Source organism: Panthera tigris, chromosome C2 (assembly GCF_018350195.1).
Source record: "Panthera tigris isolate Pti1 chromosome C2, P.tigris_Pti1_mat1.1, whole genome shotgun sequence".
NCBI lineage: Eukaryota > Metazoa > Chordata > Mammalia > Carnivora > Felidae > Panthera > Panthera tigris.
Window position 1 is genome coordinate 41,432,275 of NC_056668.1, and position 27,345 is coordinate 41,459,619.

The 27,345-nt window shown below is 36.1% G+C and overlaps 1 protein-coding gene across 3 annotated transcripts in view; it reads left to right on the forward strand.

Moving 5' to 3' along the window:
* Positions 1–23,059, forward strand: part of EPHA3 (EPH receptor A3) — a 344,884-nt gene extending 321,825 nt beyond the window's left edge. For 2 of the 3 annotated variants that reach the window (XM_042956715.1, XM_042956713.1), the window contains 3 exons: positions 511–704; positions 16,515–16,670; positions 22,496–23,059. In XM_042956715.1, the coding sequence (XP_042812649.1) occupies positions 511–704; positions 16,515–16,670; positions 22,496–22,601 (456 nt within the window). In that variant the 3' untranslated portion in view covers positions 22,602–23,059. The remainder of the gene's footprint in view (positions 1–510; positions 705–16,514; positions 16,671–22,495) is intronic. The other variant, XM_042956714.1, reaches the window with a different exon arrangement.
* Positions 23,060–27,345: the final 4,286 nt, after the last annotated feature.

The window sequence follows — 27,345 nt, forward strand, 5'->3', positions numbered from 1 at the left end:
AGTTTGAAAAATCACTGTTTTGGGTGATTTAAAAGTACAAATGAATTAATAGTTACTTCATGGTTCAGCACATAGGATTTTACCTAAGGAATTTACTATGACTTGAAAGGTACCATTTGAATTAAGTCCAACTGAAATCTGTAGACTTTCTCTGCACTCATTCATACATGAACAATATTCCACATACCTCTGTATTACCAAGTAATAGTTTCTTTGTAACTCTGAGTTTCCTATAGAATGTTTCCTATAGAATGTTTCTTTTGATTTTATTCTGCAAAGTATCTTTACAAATGCTTCTTTCCTAAATTCACTTTCTCTGTCGATCTTCCTGTGTATAACATTTCCAGTTATGAATAATCTCTTACTTATTTGATAAGCTGTTATCCTTTCCAGCAACTTAAAATGGGAACTTTCTCACTTAACTTTAAAATATTCATCTTGGTGTGCCCTGCCCATGGAAAATAAAAGGAGTCTCAGCTCTTAAGTCCCTGGAAACTGCTTCTCACACAGGTGATCAAAGCTGTGGATGAAGGCTATCGGCTGCCGCCCCCCATGGACTGCCCAGCTGCATTGTACCAGCTGATGCTGGACTGCTGGCAGAAAGACAGAAACAACAGACCCAAGTTTGAGCAGATTGTCAGCATTCTGGACAAGCTTATCCGGAACCCGGGCAGCCTGAAGATCATCACCAGTGCAGCAGCAAGGTGACACTTAGATTTTACATTCTGCACTCACTCTGAAATTGATGTATTTTCTATCTCCAGGGTATTAATTTTTTTTTCCTCCCACCTCCCTCATTGCATTCTTTGAAACTTGTATTCCCGAGTAATGGAGAAAAGTGTCTTTTTTTTTTTCTTTCTTTAAAAAAAAGATCTTCCAAGAGGAATTATCCATGATGATAAGATTCAGAGATATTTCTAACGTCCATCTTGACTAGGAATTAGTCTACATTCAGGCTTGTGTTTAAGTCTTTGGAAAATAGGAACCCCAGACACATAGCTCCTTTTCACTCTTTACTGTTTAAACAAAATTCTTTTAAAGTAAAAAAAAATGAGTGGTGGTAAATCCTAGTGAAGTCCTGATTCATTCCTCATTTAAAATAAAGCTTCAAAAATAAAAATGCTTCTAAAATATTGCACCGGCTAGCAGAATGCAGTTTCTCCCACCGTGTAATTAAACAAAGTTTGTTTAACCCATATCATGTGCCAACAGCTTTGTTAGACATCGTAGAGAAGAAAACTGAGAATGAAAGTGTTGGTGTCCCCAGACTGCAACACAAATGTCAGTACATGATAGCCATAATGCAACCCAGAATGCATGACATCCATTAGGTTTTATGCATCTCCCGCCTAGTTAAGAATCACTCAGTTCTCCTCATGATGTTGGGAAATGGAAGTGAAAATGTATCTAAAAAAGTGCAATTAAAGAAATGGGGAAGAAGAGATGAATTTTGCCGGGGCCACGAGAACAAAGAAGTGTTAATATATTTAGTACTTCCTAGTGAAACTAAAGGCAAAGCTAACTGTCATGTTTAATGATTTATATTCTCATTGTACATATAAGAGAAGAACAATTCTTTTACATTCTAATGATATGTGCTCTTATAGGACGGTTATATGGTTTTAGTAAAAGGACTACACTTCGTGTGCCTAGAAATCCACAGTATTAAGTGACACGTATAAATGCTACATAGTGATGATTTACTGTGACTCATGTGTAAGAGATATAAAATACTGCCTTACTGGTAGGAATTTCTTTCTTTTTTGCTGTCTTTATTGATAATCACCAAGAGTTATGACTCTCAAACTGATAGAGCATTTGCTGTTGCACTTTATAATCGTGCATGTGATTTTTTTGACATTAAAAGGAACAATTCTTTTGAATGTACATGATCCAGCTTTTGCACTATATTTGGATAAAATGAATAAGGGGAATCTGAACCAAAGTCTTAATATCAGTATCTAAAATTTATAGATTATTTGTTGAAAATAGCATTTAGGGGTCACTAGATTGAACTTGACATATTCTTGTAGGAAAAACTACTCATAATTTATCCTGTAAGAATGAATCTCTATCCCAATCTTCACAGAGAGAAACTGTACAGACTCTTTTGGATATCCAACTGACAGTTTGACAACCAACAGTATAACAAACCCATCCTTCCCTGAGCCATAGGGTCCTTGTTTTGTACCCTGAAGCCATTTCTTTTTATCCTTACTCAATATCAATCCTAGAGGAAAAAAAACTCCACATTTTTTAATTATTTCCATATCATATTCAAACCATTTCCATAGGATGGTATTATCAATATAAAAACAGACCCATCTAATAGGATCAAGGGATATTTAACTCCACTTCTGCATGGAAAAATGGTGTTAATGTCATATTGTAGTATGTCAGGATATCCAAATTTTAACATACTTCTTAAGTTCATTTTTCCATTCTTATTGAAATTTAATATTATTTCTCCTAATATATATTCTTTTGTAAATGTTTATGTATTTTGAGAAAGAGAGAGCAAGCGTGAGCAGGGGAGGGGCAGAGAGAAAGAAGGAGAGAGAATCCCAATCAGGCTTTGCTTGACTAACTTAGCCACTCAGGTGCCCCTCTCCTAATATATATTCTTTAATACTTGAATAAATTCTGTGTATTTTGTCAGAAAACATGTAATTTTCGTGAAAATATTTTTCTAATAAGTGTCATACATCTTGATTCACTTAAATATAAAAGTCTTAGAAATTATGTTTATAGGTTTACTTATTGCCATTAAAACACACAAGTGGGTGGATTGCATCATTGTAAATTTATTAGTAACAAACAAGTTGCCATGCAACAATGTCAAGAAAATATTTATTTTTCCTTTAGAAAACTTGCTTTCCCACTTTGACAATGATTATTTCATCCTTTATCATAACTGATTAAACTCATTCCCTTCCCCCTATAATTTTTCGGTGATGCCCTTGCCACATACTTCATCAAGAAAATGCAAGCCATCAAATGGGAAATTCCAGCAGCAAAACAAAAAATTACTGGTGCCCGCACCCATGCGTCTTATCTTTTTCTCCCCCTCTCTTTCTCTAATTACAAGAGAGGAAGAGAGGAGATGTCCCTCTATTTGTCAGAGGCAAATCCTTCCTTTCTGTCCCTTGCTCTCCCCTCTTTCTCCCTCTCCTTCTCCCTTGCATATCCAGGTCCTTTTGTTGGCAGAACCATTGTTATAGAAATATGTTCTATTACATTGTTTCTCAAATTTCCCTGGCAAGAAGAATCACTGGGAGGAGCTAATTAAACATTCAGCTATCCAGGTCTCGCCCAACTACTGATCCAGAATGTCTAGGAAAGGGGAGTGGAATTTGGATGCTTGATAAAAACTTCAGGTGATTGTTGTCATAAAGGCAATTTAGGAAATGCTGTTTACCAACATTACCTCTGCCGGCCTCACATCTCTGCCAACTCCTTCCTTATTTGTCTGCGAGCCTTCATAGCCAAACTTCTCAAATAAGTTTCACAGTCATCTCAGACTTAATATTCTGAAAGTTTATGTTTTTATTTTCTCCTGGTAGCCTCATCCTTCCACCACTTTCCTAATTTAGTTTAATATACCAGCACCTATTCATTTGCCCAGTCAGGATTAGACTAATTCTTCGCATCTCTTTCTTGCCCTCCACATTTTGATCTAGAAGGTCACTGGATCAGCATGATCCGTCCCTCTCCCTTTCCACTGCAAACCCCGTCTGCTATGACTGTTTACCCCTCTGGCTGAGACACTGCAGTGGTCTCCTGACTTGTCGCCCTGCTTTCATTCTTTCATTCATTCATCTTTCATTCATCTTTGCACATAGCCTTCTGAATTTTCTTATCAAAATACATGGAATTTGGGGTGCCTACGTGGCTCAGTAAGTGACTCTTGCTTTTGGCTCAGGTCATGATCTCATGGTTTGTGAGTTCGAGCCCCGCATTGGGCTCTGCACTGACACTGTGGAGTCTGCTTGGAATTCTGTGTCTCCTGTCTCTCTCTATCTCTCTCCTGCTCGTGCCGTCTCTCTCTCTCTCTCTCTCCCTCTCTCAAAATTAATCAATAAACTTAAAAAAATATGTGATTTAATTTCAGTCACTTTTTTATAGCCAATTTTGAACTGGAAAAAAATCTAGACTCTTGTTGACAACTTAAATAGCCCTGCTTTTCCGATGTCATTTCTTTTATTCAAAGGTTACTTTCTTCATATTTCAACAACTGTTTATTGTATGCTAGTATACTATGTGCTAGACATGTGTAGACTCTGGAGAATGGTGGAGAAGGCAAAAATGGTCCCTACCTTGCCAGAGCTTAAATTACAGAGGATGTACAATAGACAACAGACAAGCACAGATTATAGGAAGGAAATAAATAGATAGTTGTGATAGATAGTAAAAGGGTGATTGGGCAAGAACCCTCTGTGGAGAGACATTTGAGCTAAGACCTAAAGAAAGAAAAAGAGCCGGCTGTCTAAAGAGCCCTACCCCCTCCGCGCGCGCACACACACACACACACACACACACTCCTAAAAAAAAGTATTCTTGGCATAGGAAAAAGCAACTGCAAATGAGTTTGGAGGGTTCTAGAAAGTGGCAGAAGGACAACATAACTGAAGAGCAGTAGGGGAAGGAAGAGTCTGTCATGAGTCTGAGAAAGCAAACAGAAGCCAGAGCACTTGAGGCTACCCAGGCCATGTGAGGACTTTGGAATTTTTTTGAAAAACATGAGGAATCCATTAAGGCATTTAAAGCAGAGAAGCAGCGTGATTTGATTTACATGGCTGCTTTGTGGAGGGAGGGCGAAAAGTGTGAAGAGAGGGGCATTGCAAGCTTCCAATCTCTGTGCCACTTCCACTTAAACAACGCTCTAGCCTCAGTGGCCAGCGTCAAGTTCCTTCAGAAGGCCAAGGCATTTCAGGTATGAAGACAGTAGCACATGCTGTTCTCCTTATGTTAGATTCTCAGTTTCATCCCTTCCTCCCTCTTCTGCAACTTGTATTGATTGAGGCATTCTCTGGCAACATCCTGTAAAGGCCCACACCATTATTTTTTATACAGAGTGCCATCACGGTTTTAACTCACTTGTGTTTTTTCTCTTTTTAAGTATCTATTTCTCCGATAATCCTAAGCCCTGTGAGATTCGATGCCATGCTTCTCTTGTATTACCAGTAGCGGGTTGGTACTGGGAATTCAATAATATCTATTAAGTACATGACTATACATTTTCTAAAATAATAAATGTCCATTTCAATAGATACACGATTTTTAGAGAATATTCTAGGTTTTTTTTTCTATTCATTATGTAGGTTTCTGCAGATGTTAGTCATAATACTAAAAGCTTAAAATTTTCTTCTCAGCAAAATTTCATGTCTTTCTGCCACCTCAACTTCAAAAACATCCTCCTCCAAACACACTAGGAGCCCATCACAATCTGAGTTTGTGAATGACACCAAGACTTCAGGTTTCTGAGTGACTTCTCTAGGTCAATGTACAGAGTTATGCCTAGAAAGTCCTATGGGAAAATAACATTATTCTATCATTCCTATAGGGATGATGTTTTCCAGAGTCATCCTGAGTCGAGTTAGTTTTGTGACAAACTTTATTTCCTATATTATTACAGAAATCCTTCTATAATGCATCATTTGACTTCTGAGCCTTCAGTAGAGTTGATGATTCGTAACAGAATCTTTCCCAGAGAGTCTTACACTAAGAGTTTCTTGGTGACTATCACTGCTGGAAGTGGAAAGGTATATGAGTCCATGGACAAGGTGTGCCTACTAAAAACTTACTTGGATGTTGGAAACGGTGGTAAGGAGAGAAGGGAAGTTATATTAAATTTTATGCCATGTTTGTCTTCTAGTAATTGATTTCTTTTCCTAAAAGTAGTATAATTGGAGGAGACATACATGAATTTGAAGTTTAGACAGTACATAACTATGAAACCACAGATGTTTATTTAGCAGTTACTTTGTGCAAGGCATTGTACTATGCCCTGTGGTGATCAGTTGCAGAGAAGAAGTACCTTCTGAATGGTGGATGAAATTTCTGTGAGCACATAACAGCGTTAATACTAGGGGAACACTGTGCAAAAAAGAAAGACACACAAAAACCTAGGATCCTTCCAAATTTTATTGCATAATACAATTCTGCTGGAATATAGTATGAAGAAAGAGCCTGATCGATTATTTCATCATATAATGGAAGATTTAATGTCATTAGAAATCTGGGCTTTGGGGGCACCTCAGTGGCTCAGTTGGGTGACTTGATTTCAGCTCAGGTCATGATCTCATGGTCCATGAGATCAAACTCTAATCAGGCTCCACACTGAGCGTGGAGCCCGCTTGAAATTGTCTGACTGTATGTCTGTCTTTAAAAAAAAAAAAAAAAATCTGGACTTTTGTCTTTGAGGAAAAGAGGAGCCATTGAAGATACTTAAAGGATATGTAGTTCTGTGCCTATGGAATAATTCTCTGGCAGCTATACCTAAGAACTGGAGGTGAAGAGGTTTGTAATAAGGATTTTGAAAGTGATTGATTTCAGTAGTCTAAGAAAGGACTTCCTCTAGAGTAGAGCAGAGGAAATAAAAAGAAAAGATGTGAATTCAAAAAAATTTCCTGAAGTATTATAGGACATGGTGGCCAATGAGATGTGCAGAGTGACAGGGAAAGTATTGGAGAGTACTTCCAGGTTTTGAACATGAAGGACGATAAGAACAGTGCTTTCCCTGACAGCGTAGGAAGGGCATTAGGAAAAACAGGTCTGCAAGGCAGATGAGCACTTTGGAACAATGAGACCAAGTCCTGCAAGAAACTAGAAGTTTATATCTCAAACTGGGGAGCCATTAAAACTGGATAATCAATATAGAACCTCTCTATAAAGAAAAAAAAAACTCATAGAAACTTGCTTAATAGTACAAATCTCAATCTAGGAATGCTGGGTTTTACCATAAATATACCTGTTTTTTTTCTAAAATTTTAATTTCTAGTTAAAGTTCTCATATGGATTTTGAAGAGATTTTTTAATATTTTTTTAAGTTTATTTATTTTAAGAGAGAGAGAAAGAGAACACAAGGAGGAGAGGAGGGGTGGAGAGAAAGAACCCCAAGCAGTCTCTGCACCATCAATACAGAGCCAGTTGCAGGACTCGAACTGACACACCATGAGATCAGGACCTGAGCCGAAATCAAGAGCCAGACACTTAACCAACTGAGCCACACAGGTGCCCTTGGATTATCAAGAGATTTTAACCTCCAAATGGAGATTTTAATCTCTGAACACTCCCAAGAGTGTTGGTTCATACAGGTCGCCAATGCGTCATCCCTCCTCCCAATCTTCCAGATTGAACTTTTGAGCTTCTCCTTGCTGCCTCTGGGGTGCCCTACTATCTAGGAATCTTTCTGAAACTTCAAAATGCCTCAGTCATTTAGTCCAGAAGTCACTAACTAAAATGTGTGCAAGAGCCAAGAAGATAATTGAAATGGGTATATGCTTCCATCCTATGTAATAAGATGCTATGGTAGCTCATGAGGATTTCAGGCACCTTATGAGGGGATTGTGGAGCCAATTAATGCCATTGTATGGAAATCCTAAAAGGAAAACGGTATGAAACATTCAAAACTATCTCAAAACAGTAAGCCACTGCATAAACTTCTACCCAGAGAGAAAGAAAATGGTCTCTTTAAGCTGTGGGGAACAGTACCAATCACAGAGCAGAAGAATATGAAATGGTTAGTAGAAACAAGGAATAGAATTACACATGTGACTTAGACCATTACGGAATCCACAGCTCAAGGAATTTTCCAAAAGTGGATAGAATGAAGTGTGTTATCAAAAGCTGCTGAAGAGTGAGCAAACAAAAATACAACTGAAGAAAGAAAGCCATTCAGTTAAGCAGTGAGCATAACATTGGTTTCTTTTTAGAGGAATATTTTGATTATTTTAGAGTGATAAATGAGATACAAAATTTTAAGAGGTTTAGTTATAATTAAATAATGAATAAGCAGGGTGAAGACAGTGTTTTTGAGAAATTTAGAAAAAAATACAAATATAATGTACATATAGAAAATGGTAAAAATAAAACTCCCTCCCATTTTAAGAATTGAAGAAATCTTTCTTAAAGAAGTTTTTGACAAGCTCTATTAGAAAGCTGTAATCATCAAGACAGTATGGCACTGGCACAAAAAAGACACTCAGGTCAATGGAACAGAATAGAGAACCCAGAAATGGACCCATAAACATATGGCCAACTCATCTTCGACAAAGCAGGAAAGAATATCCAATGGAATAAAGGCAGCAAATGGTGTTGGGAAAACTGGACAGCGACATGCAGAAGAATGAACATAGACCACTCTCTTACAACCATCCACAAAAATGAACTCAAAATGAATGAAAACCTAAATGTAAGATAGAAAACCATCAAAAGCCTAGAGGAGAAAACAGGCAACAATCTCTTTGACCTGAGCCACAGCAACTTCTTACTAGACATGTCTATGGAGGCAAGGAAAACAACAGCAAAAATGAACTATTGGTACTTCATCAAGATAAAAAGCTTCTGCACACCAAAGGAAACAATCAACAAAACCAAAAGACAACGGATGGAATGAAAGAAGATATTTGCAAATGGCATATTAAATAAGGGGTTACTATTCAAAATCTATAAAGAACTCATCAAACTCAACACCCAAAAACAAATAATCCAGTGAAGAAATGGGCAGAAGACATGAACAGACACTTTTCTAAAGAAGACATCCAGATGGCTAACAGACAGATAAAAAGGAGTTCACCATGACTCATCATCAGAGAAATACAAATCAAAACCACAATGAGATACCACCTCACACCTGTCAGAATGGCTAAAATCAACAACTCAGACAACGACAGATGTGGGCGAGGATGCAGAGCAAGAGGAACCCTTTTGCACTGCTGGTGGGAATGAAAATTGGTGCAGCCGCTCTGGAAAACAGTATGGAGGTTCCTCAAAAAGTTTAAAATGGAGATACCCTATGACCCAGCAATTGTGCTACTAGGTATTTATCCAAAGGATATAAAACTCCTGATTTGAAGTGGCACATGCACTCCAATGTTTATAGCAGTGCTATCAACAATAGCCAAATTATGGAAAGAGCCCAAATGTCCACTGACTGACAAATAGATGAAGGAGATGTGGTATATATATACAATGGAATATTACTCAGCAATAAAAAAGAATGAAATCTTCCCATTTGCAACAATGTGGATGGAACCAGGATGTATAATGCTAAGCAAAATAAGGCAGAAAAATATCATATGATTTCACTCACATGTGGAATTTAAGAAACAAAACAGATGAACATAGGGGAATGGAAGGAAAAATAAGATAAAAACAAAGAGAAATGCGAACTATAAGAGAATCTTAAATACAGAGAACACACCGAGGGTTGCTGGAAGGGTGTTGGGTAGGGGAACAGACTAAATGGGTGATGGGCATTAAGAAGGATACTTGTTGGGATAAGAACTAGGTGTTACATGTAAGTGATGAATCGCTAAATTCTACTCCTAAAACCATTATTATACTATATGTTAACTAACTTGGATTTAAATAATTTTTTTTAATTTCTTGATAGAAAACAGTTCTATAAAAATAAATTGAAAATGGTCTTACAGTGATAATTTTCTCTTCCTTCCTAACATGTAATTTAGTTATACAGATAGGAGAAATATACAAAATTCATTTTTTAAAAGAGACTATTTTGAAGGATTAGTTTTATACTATTTAAATTAATGTCATGATATACATTTTTATATTATATAAATATTCAATTGCCTTTACATTGTATATAAGATATAGCTCCTGAATTTAAATAAATTATTTCTATGAATATAGCTAAATTAAAAATAAAGAAGATTAACAATAGAGAAAAATGAGAGATGAATTAATTCACTTCCATTCAGGCAATAAGATGGCCTCTTTAATTTTTGGATACTTTTGTATATAAAATGAAATAGATCAATTATTTTTAAATTCACAGAATTTTCATACTCCAGGCAGTTATATTATTTAATAGTATTATAAATTTATGGAAAACACATTTTTGTTACAAAGAATTAAATACATTCCATATATTGAGAATGGAGGTCTAAAGTGAAGGTAACCAAATTCATGGCATAAGATCTTTTTGTTTGTTTGTTTACATTTTTATTTATTTTTGAGAGACAGAGATAGAGCACACGTGGGGGAGGGGCAGAGAGAGAATGAGACACAGAATCTGAAGTAGGCTCCAGGCTCTGAGCTGTCAGCACAGAGCCCAGTGTGGGGCTCCAACTCAACAAACTGTGAGACCATGACCCGAGCTTAAGTTGGACGCTTAACCGACTGAGCCACCCAGGCACCCCTCATGGCATAAGATCTTAAACAATATATTTAATAGTAATTTACAATGAAGTTCTGGATACTCTGGTTTCTCTTCAGATCGCACAATGAAGTTCTGGAGATCCAGTTGTACTTAGTTAACTTACTGAAATGATTTAACTATATTGTTCCATTGCATCGATCACTATCTTTAAAGGGACTCATATTTATTAACTTGCAAGATAAATGGAGCAATACTAGTAATTTTTCCCTGTTAATGGCACTAAACTAGTATAAATCAAAGCTTCTGATCGCTAAGAGAACAAAATATAATTCTTTTGAGAATATTTTGACAACTACTGCATCCTTTAAAAGGAGTCTAACAACCAAAAAAACAGTCTATTTCTCAATGTGACTTTGACCTCCAATTCTGAAACTGACAGGGTGACTTTCCTCACTAATCAAATATTATACAGAACTTTTTAGAGGGAAGCAAATATGCCAAATACCCAGGTGATTTTTTTTTAATCTTAAAAATCAAAGTAGGTAATTTTGCCACTGGGAGGAATTAAACCAGCTGTAATAGCTATAACTGCTAAGATTCTTATCCTTAAGGCCTAAAGATAATTAAAATAAACACAGCAACTGTACTTCACCTTAATGTGTCGTGTATATCCTACTCCCCTGTTGGGAACTCTATATACTCAAAAAGGATTCTTAGTTACTGATGACAAATTAAATTTGCTTAAACTTTATCTGGAATTTTTAATGTTAGATATAAAAAGATCAAGATTGTAATAAATCCACATTTTAAAAAATTGGTAAATAAAAGATTTTCCCCCTGAAATATGATGAGAAGGCACCATTTCAAATTTAAAAAATTAACAATAAATTATAAAAGATATTGGAAAATTAGATTACTAATTTCAGACAATAATAAAGATAGATATAATTAATATTCTGCCTTTAAGAAACTATTCTTGAGTAAATATATTTCCTGAAACTGTTCAGAACAACAGACAATAAGTAGATAATTACAGTGGTATAACATACATCTCCAGTATTATTGATATTTACTTCTAAACTCAGTTGGCATCCACTTACTTATTCAGGGAATGTGTATTCATTACTGTTTTTATTCATGAAAGATAAAGTCCTTTGTATACCAAAAGGAGTCTTTTCATGTTATAAAAAGATAACGTTTAATCCTAGTGATTTGGAATTCTAAAGCAATATTGAAGTAACATCATTATGAGAATATATTCTTGGGAGTGACAGTTGTTTATTGACATTGGGTACCCAATATCAGGTGCTAATTGGTATGAAACCTTTTGCAGGTAAAATAGGATTTAATCAGAAGAAAATATATATATATATATATACGTCTTTAATGCAACAGTATGAAAACCCATAAAGGAATAATTCACAAACCTAAATACAAGGAGGGAGAGAGAAGGGGAGGAAAGTTATTTTTTGCTTCCCCTGAGCAAACATGTAATTTCCATGATTTCTTTTTAATGACTGCGGTCTGCGGCCAGTAGGTACTGATTTATGAAAAGCTGTAAAAGATCAGGTGGAACTCTGCAGGACATCGTTTACAGCTGCGTGGATTGAAACCTATCTAATTTGTCTAGTAAAAGTGTGAGCTCACAGTGCACATCACCCAGCCTATAAATTTCCCCTTCAGACCCAAGTCTGGGGCTGGGTCTAAAAAAAAAAAAAAAAAAAAAAACAACCCAATGCCTGCAGCTGCTCAAAAAGCCCACATTCCCTTGGTGCGCATGAAGAGACATCACAGGCTCTTCACAGTGAGAGACAAATTCCTATCCATTGATAAACTCTCCAGATGTCCTCTCAGAGGAGGAAAGGAACCAATTTTTATTTGAATTCCCAAGAGAAATCCTGGAAGTGGAAAAATGATACTTTGCAGGGCTGGTTATTCTGAGGTCACTGGCATTAAAATTAGGCCATTCTTTGTCTTCATTGTACTTTGATCCAAGTAATAAACAGAAAAACTCAGTTGGGGTCACTCTAATCCCTAATCTGCACGTCCTGTTCTATTTCAATTTGTTTATACTAATTTTCTCTAAACTCTTGTTGAGTCTGACTATAGTGTTGAGTTTAAAAATACAAACCATTTTGAACTAAGAAGAAAAAAAACTCTGCATTTTGCTATTAGGCACAGTTCATAAATATTCTGAATAAATGTCCTGGGGTTTGATTCTTCATACCCACAAACCCATAAATAAAGGAGTATTGCTGTTCATGGGACCAAGAGTCGACAAGAGTCGACATTAGAGTCTATGCTACAGCTACTGTAGAAATCCAAGCTGTGGTGTGTGCCTGTGTGCATGTGCACATATGCCTATAGATGGTTTAATATATCATTGTCTTCTACGTATGACTTCATTTTTCTTATCAAAATTTCTTACACCTGATTTAATGTTATTCCTATCAATTTTGTTTACTAATTCAGTGGCTTACCCAGAGGGTCCAATGTTACATCTAATGCTGGCTAGTGACAAAGGCTATTTTACCCATGAGCGTCATGCTAAAACAATCCAAGAATATCGTGTAAATTTTGGAATCTAGCCTGTATATCTGTATCTGTGATTCCTCAAAATCCTAGGGAAAAAAAAAAAACAAAGGCAAGAAATTTATAATTATTAAAATAAGCCTTTTTTTCAGTTGAATAATTTAAAGAATCATAGAGAACTATTTATACATATGCCCCAGGAGAGAATAATTTATAAAATGTTATATTTTGTAGTTTTCTAGGTATTCCTTGGAGAAATCAATGATTTTTAAAAATCATTTCTAATTTTTGTTTCTTTTTTTCCTTTTTTTATTTTTTTAATTTTTTTTTAACATTTATTCATTTTTGAAAGGCAGAGAGAGACAGAGCGCGGATGGGAGAGGGGCAGAGAGAGAGGGAGACACAGAAACAGAAGCAGGCTCCAGGCTCTGAGCTGTCAGCACAGAGCCCGACGCGGGGCTCGAACTCACGGACCATGAGATCATGACCTGAGCCGAAGTCGGTCGCTTAACCGACTGAGCCACCCAGGCGCCCCATCTTTTTTTCCTTTTTTTAAGATAACCTCTGATTATTAGTTAAAATTAAACCATAATATATAAATATGTTACATTCTCTTTAAGTTTAATTTTTAATTTATAAATTAAATACTTGAGGTAGAGAAGATTGAAATAGTTGAGTTTAGTCTCATGGAAAGAAGGTCTCAAAAGTCCTCCATTTTCAGCTGTCTCCCTCTCTACAAATGATCATGAGAAAAAGGAAAGTAGCTATCGATCTATATTTTCCACACAAGATGAAAATATAGACAGAACCATACTGTCATGTTGCCAACTTTTTCTTCAACTCAGTATTAAAATTTCCTTAATATTTCACTTTTATCAAATAAAAAAATTAGTTAAAAACTTATTTTTATCAAACACATTCCATATATCCCCATCAAAATCCAGATGGATAATCCATTTACATTTTTTCATGTGTCTCCACCAACAGCATGCAGGGTTAGGACATGGTACAAATTTGTTCAGATTTGAGAATGTTAACTTGTTTCCTATGTATCAGGGAGTGAGTTGGAGAAATATTATCAATAGTGATAGAAATCTCCTAATTAAAAATTGCTTTTAAATGTGGGTAGAGTTGGCATATTTGTAGATTTGCTCTACAGAAAGATTTTCTCATGAGAATATGAGCTTTACCACATTTCCTAGATGATAATCAATGGTTAGTATTCATTGATAAAACACTATGCAGTTTAATTTCATCAAGATGGTTCACTTTGTTATTTCATGCTGTTTCTAAAAATATTATTGAATTGGTACTTTAGAGAGCTGAATTTGTTTCTAAAACAAGGACAAATCCATGGTAGTATAGTCTTCATTTGTTTTGATATCCTCTGATAATTGTAAATATTGAATTTAAGAACTTCAAAAAACAGATTTCATTCAGGCAAAGCATTAATTTTTAACATTTAAGAAAATGAAAAGTTTAGTTAACAAATCCTAATATTGGAGATTTTTAAAATAATAATTTTAAAAAGTTTTAAGAGCTCAATGCTGATCAAATTCAACTGCAGTATCATAAAACATGAAAGATTCTGCATGGTAACTCTAAAAAAGTACAAATCTAAATGCACCTTCTCAATTATAAGTTAAAGATTAGGTTATGACACACAGTTTCAATGTTAGTAATATATTTTACTGCAGTAATGAAAACAGAAAGTACAGAAATCAGAATAGCATATCCATTTGCAAGCATTGGTTATAGAATGATTGTGAGGTTGTAAAAGTTATTGGCTATTCAAATGAGGCCCCCAATTATGCCTGCTTTACAAGGTTGTTGCCCTATTATGCTCATAAGATTATACATGACTAAACTTTTAATTGCTCAGAAAGATCATTAACAAGAATACCACACTTCCAGCAGCTTTTATAAACTGGGACTTATTGTGTTATTTTCTTTTTGAAGTTTTAAAACCTTCAACCATTTGACAAAATGTGTTACCTTATGTCAGAGTAACAAATAGCTAACCGATAGCATATTATATGTCCACATCTCTGAGTATTCCTTGCGTAAGCAATCTTTTTTAAAATTCATTAATCTTCAGTTGTGTGAAATCTCTTGTGTTCATCATTCCCATTTTACAGGTGAGAAAGCAGACAAGATAAGAAATCACTGAAGATCACACAGATAGTATGTGCTATAACCAGGATTCAACCCAAGCCTTATGGTTCCAGTGTCTGTGCACTGGACCACTACACTTTGTGGAATATAAAAGTTAAAGAGCCCACATCATGGAACTTAAATAAATTCAGATACACATAAATTTAAATAAATAAATGTAAATTTAAATAAATAACTTAAAAGAAAACAATATGAACTAAGTTCCACCTAAATGGTATAACATAGTGGCCAAGAGTGTGGGCTTTGGAATAAAATAATTGGTGTCTAAATCCCAGCTCTGGCTCTTCTGCCTGAGGAAACTCAGATGTGTGAATTAATCTCTTTCGGTTTCAGTTTCCACTTCTATTATAGGGACATAGCATTGGTACCTGTTGTAAGAATCACAGTCCTTCCTATCTGTGTACTATGCGGAGTATAGACCCCAGTACATTAGAAGTGTTCGTAAATGTTCAATGCAATCATTGTTGCTGTTGTTGTTATTATTCATCTCAAAACAAAGGGCTTCATTAGTGCTTTTTGCTCAAGCTCCTTCCCTTAAGAGAAGAAAATAAAGTCAGTTGTCTATCTGGTCCCAGTCTTATGAGTCAAAGGACAATTAACGGGTCATTGCGATCTGAAAAAAACACCCAAAGGGCATTTTACCAATAGGCTGCTGCTTTTGGCTCTCCCAGAATGAAAATATGGTCTCCTCTGTTTCTTTCATGTCCCTGCTGTTCCTTAGATTCACCAGATCTTGCAGTTGGTCACAGATGTATGGTCAGACCTGTCATTATATAAAACAATTCTAAACGTTTCCCCTTAATGATGATTGTATTGTGCAGTATAAATCACAGTCACAGTACCAGTACCGATATTTTTCTCTCTTTCATCTTTCTCTATATGTCATGAAGTCCATTTAATATTGTCAATAGATGTGAGAATTTCATTTATTGTTACTCAGCTATTTTTTCTTTTTGTGATTTTCATTGTTAATGACATGTATGACATTATTTTCATCTGTGCTGACTTTATGTCCTGCTGTAAGTATAATCTAAGTTGCTCAACTGTCCTTTAGAAAGCAACCAATACAATATCTACAAATGAACATCTATAAAGCAAAGTATTCAGTGTGTCATGTCTCCTATAACTGTATCCTGAATTACCACCATCTTTGCTAATAGCTAAAGAAAATAAATTATCCAAGTATGTATGGATATATTTATGCATTCCACTGGCATAGTTTCAATGATTTACAAAACAGGCATGAGTGGAAAAGGGAAGCACTGAGACAAGATGATTACACAGTATTCTTGCAAGCTGCCAGCTTGAACAGATGAAGCCTTCATGGCAGATAAATTCCACAAATAAACAGGAACACCACATGAAGTCTGGAAGTTCCTGCTGATGTTGGTGTCAAATTTTGACACGCAGCAACTCTGCTGATTCCTGATCTCTCTTCCTTTGGTGTTTTCTTTTCTTGCAGGCCATCAAACCTTCTTCTGGACCAAAGCAATGTCGACATCACTACCTTCCGCACAACAGGTGACTGGCTTAATGGTGTCCGGACAGCACAGTGCAAGGAAATCTTCACAGGCGTGGAGTACAGTTCTTGTGACACCATAGCCAAGATTTCCACAGAGTAAGGGAAAGCTTTTAAGACCAAATGATTCTGAACTTTCTAGTGGACATACGTGTTTCGGACTAATGAATTATAAATATATATAATATTATAAATATATATAATATATATAAATATTAGCTGAAACTCTGAGGTTCTTACTGTCTTCTATAACCACTGAGCTGGGTCCTGGGTCTCTTTGTCAATGCCAACTTCTAGAATTATGTATCTTGATGTGTCTTCCTTCCTCACCATAGCTCCCCACAATAGGTATTTCCATTGAACTATGACCTCCTTCAGATAGACCAACAGATATATACCTGTTCCCTACTCCCAGCCCAATGACCCAAGTTCTTAATTTAGGACATAAGTAAACATAGCATTATGGTTAACTGCATTCCTGCATTTGTGATTTTCTATTATTGATAACAAAGCTTAACCTCTATGGAAATGGAAAATTAGGAACTAAGTGGATAAGCTGGTATACAGGAAAACACACTACAATCTAAAGGTAGTTTTCACATCTACTAAATAATTGTATATCATCATCTATTATTGTCTACCCTATGAAGGATATCATGCTAGAAAATGAAGTTATAAATAAGTTTAAGACATAATAGTATTGTTTTCCTTAAAAGGCTTATAGGAAGTTTGGAAACACAGGATATGCATAATTAGCATGCATTAATGAGTGTTAATTTATGGTTTTGTGTGTAAATGTCAAAAATAACCAAGTATAATGTGCTGTATTTCCTAGACAGGGATTTTTGCTAATAGGAATCCTTTGATATGAACACATGGCCATAAGGGTAAAGGAGGTTTATAAAGAATCAGGTGAATCCAATGAATAATCAATGAAATTAGTCCCCATTCACAGGGTATAGTAATTGGGAACTGGAAAATGAAGAACGAGAAGCCATATTCTCCATCTCTCTGTGAATGAGAGCCGATTTAATATACTTCCTAATGTAACTGCATCATACTTTTCTTTTTTATGCCCAGTGACTTTTTTTTTGTTTTGCATGTCTATGCACATGGCTAGACATGGTTTTCTCAGACCTAGGTCATACAGTCTTGGTGTGTCCCTCAACTGACCAAGGTCCAACTGTCTTTTGACTCAGTCCTCAGGTGAGAAATTCTGGTGAGCTAGTCCCGCTTGCTTGTAGATTGGCTCTTCAAAAATCATATGCCATGTGCCATGATCAAAAGACCCAGGACAAGGTAACATGAACTTAGCTCTAGGAACCCGTTTCTGAGGATAAGATAGAGGACTATTCCAAAGAAAGAGGTTTCGTGTCAGGCATATACATTAAAATTATCCATAATTGGGGGCGCCTGGGTGGCTCAGTCGGTTAGGTGTCCAACTTCAGCTCAGGTCATGATCTCACAGTCCATGGGTTCGAGCCCCGCGTCGGGCTCTGTGCTGTCAGTTCAGAGCCCGGAGCCTGCTTCGGATTCTGTGTCTCCCTCTCTCTCTGCCCCTCCCCCACTCATGCTCTGTCTATCAAAAAATGAATAAATGTTAAATTTATTTTTTAATTATCCATAATTGTGTAGTGTACAGGGTCTGTTTGGAGACCAGGCCCATCTTTGTGTTAGAGTCTCCTACCTTAATCTTTGTTACATTAAATAAACTCTGTAGTGCCCTCAAGTTTCTTTAAGTCTTATCCTCTCCATCCAATATTTTAATATTTAGATGTTGAATATTTAAAGACTTTCATTGTCATCCTGTCAGTCATCTAAACAAAGTCACTGTGGAGAGCAACAGATTAGATGTCAAAAAGGAGCATGCAGGGGTGCCTGGGTGGCTCAGTCGGTTAAGCGGCCGACTTTGGCTCAGGTCATGATCTCGCGGTCCGTGAGTTCGAGCCCCGCGTCGGGCTCTGTGCTGACAGCTCAGAGCCTGGAGCCTGTTTCAGATTCTGTGTCTCCCTCTCTCTGACCCTCCCCTGTTCATGCTCTGTCTCTCCCTGTCTCAAAAATAAATAAACGTTAAAAAAACATTAAAAAAAAAAAACAAAAAGGAGCATGCAGTATAATTAATAGAGATACAAGTGCCTAACAAATTGGTAAAGCTTAGCATTTATGACATAGCATTCCAATCAGAAACCCTAAAGTTCACAAAAGTACTTTTAGGAAGGGTACGTTACTATTAAGAGGAGAATTTGTTCCTGGAAAATAAAGTCACTCTCATGTACCTGACATGTGTTGGTACTTTTGTATGAAGTGGAACGTAATGTTTATTGAATGGACTTCGGACCCGATCAACAATACTCTTTGAGGTTCTGTGGTAGTTATTTTGATCAGACACAGTCCCAGGATATATTCATGTCTTTCAATATTTTTATAAATTCTCATTTTAATAATATAAACAATTCGGGTTACACTGTACAAGACACCTGCTTTAGAGCACAGAAGCCTAACAAAGAACAAACACAAAGTTGACCATTTTGAACCACTGCCAGGTTTTCAAAGGCAAAGGTCCACAAATGTTTATTCTCCATCAAACATCAACACCCAGAGCTTCTAGATAATGAAACCTCTACAGAAGTGGATTAGCAGAACGTTGTCAATATGATCAACTGCTAGCTCACAGTTTAAATATAGTCAGATGTCATAAGCTGTGAATGTGGTAAGAAGGCTATTTGCTTAAGACTATGAAGTGGGAGCATTTGTTACACTTCTGACTTAAGAATGTATTTGTCTCAACACTGCATTGTTGGACGGTAAGCTCTTTTTGGTCGGTGAGAATATTTTCACTTAATTATTATTGTTATTATTATATTTCAACAACACATGAACGTACATTGAAGTTGAAAGCTGACTTTTCCTGGGAGACTCGACTCTTTCAGGTGTGTCCTTCACACTGAGCCAGACGGTTTCACATCTCTCTGTATTTCAGTCCCCACAATGTTCTTTCTCCTGTCCTTTATCCTCAGTTCAGGGACAACATAAAATTATATATATATATATATATATATATATATATATATACACATATATGATGTATATATAATACACAATTTGGGGAAATCTAATGAGGCAACATTCTTACTGAAATGCTGTAAAATATCTAACTCAATAATTCATCCTACCTTTTGTAACCTTGGGCTTTTTTGTTTAAATTTTCTTCCTTTCAATCTTTTGTGTGTGTGTGTGCCATCCAGACTCAATTCAGAAGTGATTCTCTTGCCCAAACAACTCTAGAGGCTCTCCTGAAATAAGACAAAATACCTAAAAAAAGATTTTCACTTTCTTGTTCTTCTATCCAGACTCTCAACTCATAGGACAAAAGTCAATAAAGCTTCGTATCCAAATAAATAATTATCTATTTCAGTTAGTGTAGGGACTTCATTTACTAATCAAGTCATCTAATTTTCAAGTGAAATCCAGAAAATGTGTTTTGTTCAGTACAAATCACATTTTTTAAAAACATACTATTTCATAGCCTAAGTTGGATTTAGGAAGGTTAATGTGAAAAGGGAATGAAAGAGGGCAAGAGGGACTGTAGAAACTGAGAGAGAATTGAGTGTGGAGAATGAATATTAGGCAGATTAATTGCTACATGCCATTACCCTGCACCCTTGGATGCCATTTTCACAGTGCCATCACCTAGCCTTTGCCTTTGAAGTGCCAGATCACTTATTAACTTCTGTTCTCAATCTTGAGCTGCTCTTTAGACTTGAACTTTTCCATTGCTCTTCTGAATAGGATAGTCAAAATGAGATAAGCACATGGAATGTTATTTAGATTACAGCAGCTGGATGTTTACAACTATTTTGGACGTGGCAGGGTGCTGGGTAGAAGACATTTTGGAAGGGGTAGAGAGGATGGAGGGAACATAAAACCCCAGCTAAGGCATAACCTAAAGAGATAATTATCTTTTTTTTTTTTTTTTTTTTTTTTTTTTGAGAGAGAGAGTGAGAGAGTATGCCTGGGGGCAGGGAGCGGCAGAGAGAGAGCATCCCAAGCATGCTCTGCACTGTCAGCACAGAACCCGACGTGGGGCTCAAACTCACAAACCATGAGATTATGACCTGAGCCAAAATCAAGAGCTGGACACTTAACAGACTGAGCCACTCAGGCCCCTGTACTTTATCTTTTCTAATGTAATCCTTTGCAATGAATATATACAAAATTATGTATCTGATTACTTATGTCGGGTTTCAGGCACAGAATCTGAAACAGTTTTATGCACAAGATTTCTTGAGGAGTGCATTTGGGATATATATGTATTTTAAAAAGTGATGAGGGGGGCATTGAGCTATAGGAGAAAACTTGGCCCTTTTTATCGGAACAAGAGTCCCAGAGCTGGGCTGGCCCTTCAGAGCTGTCCCAAAGCGATCTGTGAACACCCTTCATCTTATTTTTTCTAGCTACTGGGGTATGGGTGCTTCAGTTCTATAAAAAAGGTCCAGACCAGACATCATAGCATGTTTTACTCTTTCACTGGAAGCATTGTTTTCTCATACAATACACCTCAGAAGCAGGGATCAATGTATGTAAATAACCTACATTACTCTAAGTGAGAGTTTCATTATCCACAGTTACACAGAGGAGCAGCCATATCGCCCCATTAGCCTTCCTCATGAAATAAGGCTGCTGGAGTAAAATCAAAGAGGACTCAGGCAAGATACAAGTTGTACATTGAGAATTTACCAGCCCCTTCAATGGCAGCAGGGAGGTAACCAGCAGGTCACCAGGATTTCATTCCCAGCCAAGGTGATAGGAATGCAACACAGTCTTGGTGAATTTTATGTAACAGATGTGTTAAGAGCATGTAAATTGCTTCTAAAATGGTACCTAGTGTCTGCTTGCACACCTTTGTTGCTTGGGAACTCATTTCTTAAGAAATCAATTGGTCCATTTTTGTAGAATTGAACTCCCAATTTTTCATTCTTTCCTTTATGTTCAGTATAAAGGAGCCCCTTCTGTGTGTGTGTGTGTGTGTGTGTGTGTGTACATGTGCGTGCACATATTTGCACGCATACTTTTTCTTCATGCCATTCTCGATGCTTCTTGCTAAGTGATACTTTACTCCTCTGTCATCTTCCCTGGATAAACATATTCTAGAGTATTGGTTCATTCTTTATTAAGTACATAATGAGCCCCTACTATTAACAGCCATTGTTCAGGGTGTGGTTAATAAGCAGAGTACAAAATGAGTAAGAATCCCCGTTCATATGGAATTCACCTACTTGTGGGACAAGATAGAGAATATAAATAAGTCAGAAAGAAAGGTATTATAGTGCATGGTGATAAATGCTTTGGAAGAAAATAAAACAAGAAAAGAAAATAGGAAATGCAGATATGGGTTCAAGAGGTTTTATAATACTAAATAAGAAGGTCAGAGAGGGCCTTCTGAGAGGGGTGTGTTTGAGTCAAGACCTGAAAGAGGTGACTATGTAGACAAATTATTTGAATCAAGGTTATTTAATTAATCATTTCCACATACTTAGCTAGGTCTTTTTTTCCCCCTAAGTGAAATTCCAAGGTAGTCTCATTGGATTTAAAGCTCATAGTAATCTAGAATGATCTCATCTTGATCCGTTGTCTTGATTATATCTGCAAAGTCTCCCATTTCCAAGTAAGGTCACATGGTAAGGTTCCAGGTGGACAGAAATTTTGAAAGGACACTAGTCAACCCACCACACCATCTATTCTTCCATAAGAACATAGGTGGACTGGTCAGGATACAATACGTGGATGATGCAAAAATCAGAAAATTAGGTTCAAAGCACTGAGCTACATTACTGTACAAGCTTTGCTGACTAAAAATCCTCTGCTCATATATTATCCAGGAAACCAGGATTCTCACCAGACATGTTCTTCTTTTTTTTTTACAGTGATATGAAAAAGGTTGGTGTCACTGTGGTTGGTCCACAGAAGAAAATCATCAGTAGCATTAAAGCTCTAGAAACACAATCAAAAAGTGGTCCAGTTCCAGTGTAAAGTGTTATTTCTGGAAGGAAGTGGTGGCTGTGGAAGATGTAGCATCGTTCTACAGACAGATGATAATGCTGGAGATGCTGTTCCAAGCCCAATAAGACACTCAGATATGAATACAAATGCCTTAAAATGGAATCGAAAAACTCTTTATTTTCCCCTGTCATTTAGTGGATGGGAGGGGGGGGGTGTACTTTGTTTTGTAATTGCTTTTTTATATTAGTTGGTGGGTTAAATTAAAATTCTTCAGCGTGGAATGATGAAGAACTAGCATAGAGCCATTGACCATAAACTGATTATCATAAAAGCAAAACAAGTGTAATAACAAAATGAACACAGTGGCTCTGTTTACTAATAGCCACAAAAGAAAAGACTTGTGATATTTTTATACACAGAAGAAATCTGTAACAGGTATTTTGTTTCTTTAAAAACAAGCAAAATAGAGGAATTTATACCTCAAACTATCTGGCCATATATACTACCTTTTTCACTGTATTATTCTCTTTTATCTGTTAAGAGCATATAGAAGTGAAGTTTGTAGTTGTTTTAAGTACTACATATTTTTAATTGTTAGCTTCCTTAAGTATTATCATGTAAAAATGTGTCTTAATTTTTAAGAAAAGTACATATTTATTTTCTTTTGAATTGTTTTTATTGTTTTCTATTTATGCTTTGATGATTTAATTTGGATTTGTTACAGCCAAGTGCCAAATGTTGTCTCAAATTGTCAGCAGTAGGAAACATGGTAAACTAGACATGGGGAATGATGGGTTTCTTTCTAGATTTTCTGAACCATCTGCTCATATGTACCTATATCTCTGTATTAATGAAAGAAACCAAACCCCTTCATACACTACCCAGATCTCTCAGCTTGAATTATCTTATCCATTGTTGTCTCTCCATTGATTACAAACTGTATGCTCCTAATTTAGTGTGATATACTGGCTTATATGTCATGGATTCTCAATGACACACCTGCCCTGCTCTGGTGCTTAGAGGACAGACCATCAACTCCCTCCATTAGTAAACAGGCTACGCTAGAGCTCCTGCATAGAGAATAGCTACACTGGAGAGAATTCGAATCCTATGTAGATTGCTGCATCAATTGGCAACAAAGCCTATAGGCCAACGCATGAGTCAAAAAATCACTTACTGACTGGCTTTGAAATGTCACTTAATATCTTTGCTTTAACTTGTTGAGCTATTTATAGGGAATAATGAAAATGAAACTACTCATCTGCATCACTGGGGTTTAGTTAATTTAATTAAACATGGAGATCATCAATAGCAGGTATTAGTATCTTTAAAAGTCTTCCACTGATATGCACCTGTTGTAATTTTGATGTCTAACTTAGAAGCATTGAACTCCTTTGCCTTTATTGAGCATAAAATTTTCAAAAATAGCTGGTTATCTAGCAGATGACTCAAAATCTATCAGCAGGAGAGAGATCTCTCCTTGGAAGAACTTAGATTTACTACTCCACACGGGCCAAATATAAGTGTACTCGGTAATATTTGAAACGATGTACCTGGTGGAGATCTAGCCACTAATATATTGCGAAGCAGCATTTTAGCTCTATCTATATTCTTTCTAATGCTGATATGCTCATGTAATGGGAATAAGAAATAAGAAGTGTATATGTCACAAGAATAGAATGAATAAATCAAAGCTGCAACCCGTATGTTCTTATGCAAAATGGAACACTATATAGCTTACAGTCACAGATCAAAATCCACAAGTGCTAATCTGTTGTAAATTTAGTGTAATAAGGCTTAGGTTGTGTTCCTTCATGTATGAAATTATTTCTTAGATTTCTGCAATATCCCTTATAGTCAAATCACCCTACTAGGATTCTGTATTGGATATAAGAGCATGAACTTTTTAAAAAGATATATGCGATTATGAAATTAATTACAAATTTCACTTAAGCCCGCTAGAAGCAGCTAAAAAACATTCTTCTTTAATCAAACTTTTTTTGTGTGTTGTGGAATATTCATTAAGACCTAAATCTGGCTTCAATATCATCTTTTCCCATACTAGAATTTACTTTCTTAGGTACCATTCTGAGCATCCTCAAAATCTGTGCATTTCATGAATTAATAGAAGTTGAGAATTGTTGAATCTATTTCACTTATTTTGGCTGTGGTTTCCATTTGAAAGTAGAGGTTATATCCACGGTATATTGCTCTTCGTTTTTTCCATGATTTTCTATCTTAACTCTTATAAATTTACTTTGCATAATTTTTACCCTGTACATATGTAAACATAACAGTGTACGATTCTTAACTGTGGAGTAGAGGTACTAGAATGTTGATGGCCATCTCTTTGTACAGGAACTGCGTTGTCTTTCAATAAACATGAAACCACATCCCTTCACAATGTTATGTACCATATTATCTGTTCTGTATCTTAAATTTGATTTACATTTATTATTTATTTCTAGCAACTTGCCCAGTTTATGCTGTGCTAAGTATCAATTAAGCCATGTATAAATATGATATGATTGGCAATATGTATTTACTTTAAATTTGTGTTTTCACAAATTACTCCTTTAGTTTATATCGTACAATGTAGATGGCCTCTTACTAATGTAAAATGATTTGTAGTGGAAACATTTATATTTTTATAATAAACATAATGAAAATATTTTTTACAGATTGGAATACATAAGTGGTCTTTGAAGCTTTTTTAAATATTATAAAATACGTGCTTCTTTAAACAGCAACATAATGAAATTTATATAGTCACAAAGAATGTGCTTCTGTTTCTTTTTTCTCCATTAGTGAGGAGTGTTCATGTTATGTAGTCCACTTTGTCTAAATCTCCTTATTAATAAGCTACAAAAATGAGCAGTAAATATTATCTTCATAGTTAAAAAGCACAACTGTATGAGACAGTTCTCTTTTGATTATAAGTGACAAAATACAAGTTAGCTTAAGGGAAAAAAAAAGAACTTTGAGCCCATGTGGCTGAAAAGACTGGAGATAAATTTCTATACAGTAGGATCCAGGAGTAAGTCTTTTATTCTTTGTCTTCTTCACTTGACCCTATTTTTCTCCCAACTGTGTTAGTTTGCAAACTGTATCATTTAAAATACTGCTCTAGTTCATATAATTCTACATTGTAATTACCGTGGGATAATAATTGCCCCTCATGCTTTGCTTGGCTCACAAGCCCTATGTGAGTCACTTTGGGCAGAAGAGTGAATTACTGAAATTGGCAAGTACTTACTTAGTCATGTGCGTGCCCTTGGAGACAGTGGGTGGGGTCAAGTGGAACTGATGATCTACAGGATTAGAGGTGTCAAAATGGTTTATGTCTAAAAGAAAGAATATCGTTTATGAGAAAAAGAAGGAAAGAATTCCGCACAAGCCAAAACAAAAATGAAAAGCAAGCAAACGCACACAACTACAAATAGCACACTAAGAAACACCTGATACTTTTTATAAAGTAGGTCCCTAGTCATGTGCAATCTACCTAAAGAAAATGATTGTACATGAAAACCAAGAAAGCTAACTAACAATATAAGGCAAGATCAGCCATCAGGAATTCCATAGAGGTAAGTAAAGTCAATAGGGAGAGGTCACAAAACAGCTCAGATGGAAGCTTACCTTGAAGGAGAAAAAGCATTTGATCATGTTGAGTAGAGAGTAACTTGTAAGCAGCATATTAGCTAAATAAAGGGGAAGAGGTAAAGAGGAATATATTTATTCATTCAAGAAACATGTACTAAGCAGTACCATGAAATAGGTATTTTGTTATTACCACTATTTACAAGCTAACTCATTCAATCTTTGCAACAATCCTGGGTCTACAGATTGCTCACTTTTAATATATGAGGGAATCAAGACTCAGAATGTCCAAGTCACCTTCCCAAGATAATTCTAGTGAGTAGACTAATAGATATTTCACAGCTGGAACCTTCCTATTTTGTGTTCTTTCCCTAATATAATTGCTATTGTCAGCCCAAGAATGCTCTGGGGGGGGGGGGGAGGAGTGACAGTGGCAATTTACAAAAATGATTTGGGGTGAGGCTATAGTAGACTGTATGATATTAGAAATCTACTTTGGTGCTGTAGGCATGAAGCTACTCTGCAATGGTGGCAATAGAATATGAAGAATGAAATGTGTACAAAGACATAAAGGAGAATTAGCAGAATTTATCAGTTTGATATAAGAATTATTCAAAAGGTTAAGAATGAAAGTGAACCATAAAACGTTAGGTCCTGAGTGGCTATGGAAATGATGGCACCATTAGAAGTAGGGAGTAAGGAGAAGTTAGTTTATGAGTTTGCTAAATTTATGGTGTTAGCCAAACCTTAATAAGTTAATAGGTCCTGAAAATGTGAGTCTGAAGCTTTAGAAAAAAGAATTCAAAGGTAAAATGTGTCTCTGAGACGATGCCAAGATCTATATATCTTTATGTATGGTGTACATACATATAACTTTGTCTTGGGCCACCTTTCTTATGTTCATGCCAACTGCTAAAGTAGGTAAATCTCCACATCCCATCAGCTTAAAATAGCAAAATAACAATGTTTTTTTTTTTTAACGTTTATTTATTTTTGAGACAGAGAGCATGAACGGGGGAGGGTCAGAGAGAGAGGGAGACACAGAATCTGAAACAGGCTCCAGGCTCTGAGCAGTCAGCACAGAGCCCTACGCAGGGCTCGAACTCACGGACCGTGAGATCATGACCTGAGCTGAAGTCGGCCGCTTAACTGACTAAGCCACCCAGGCGCCCCAACA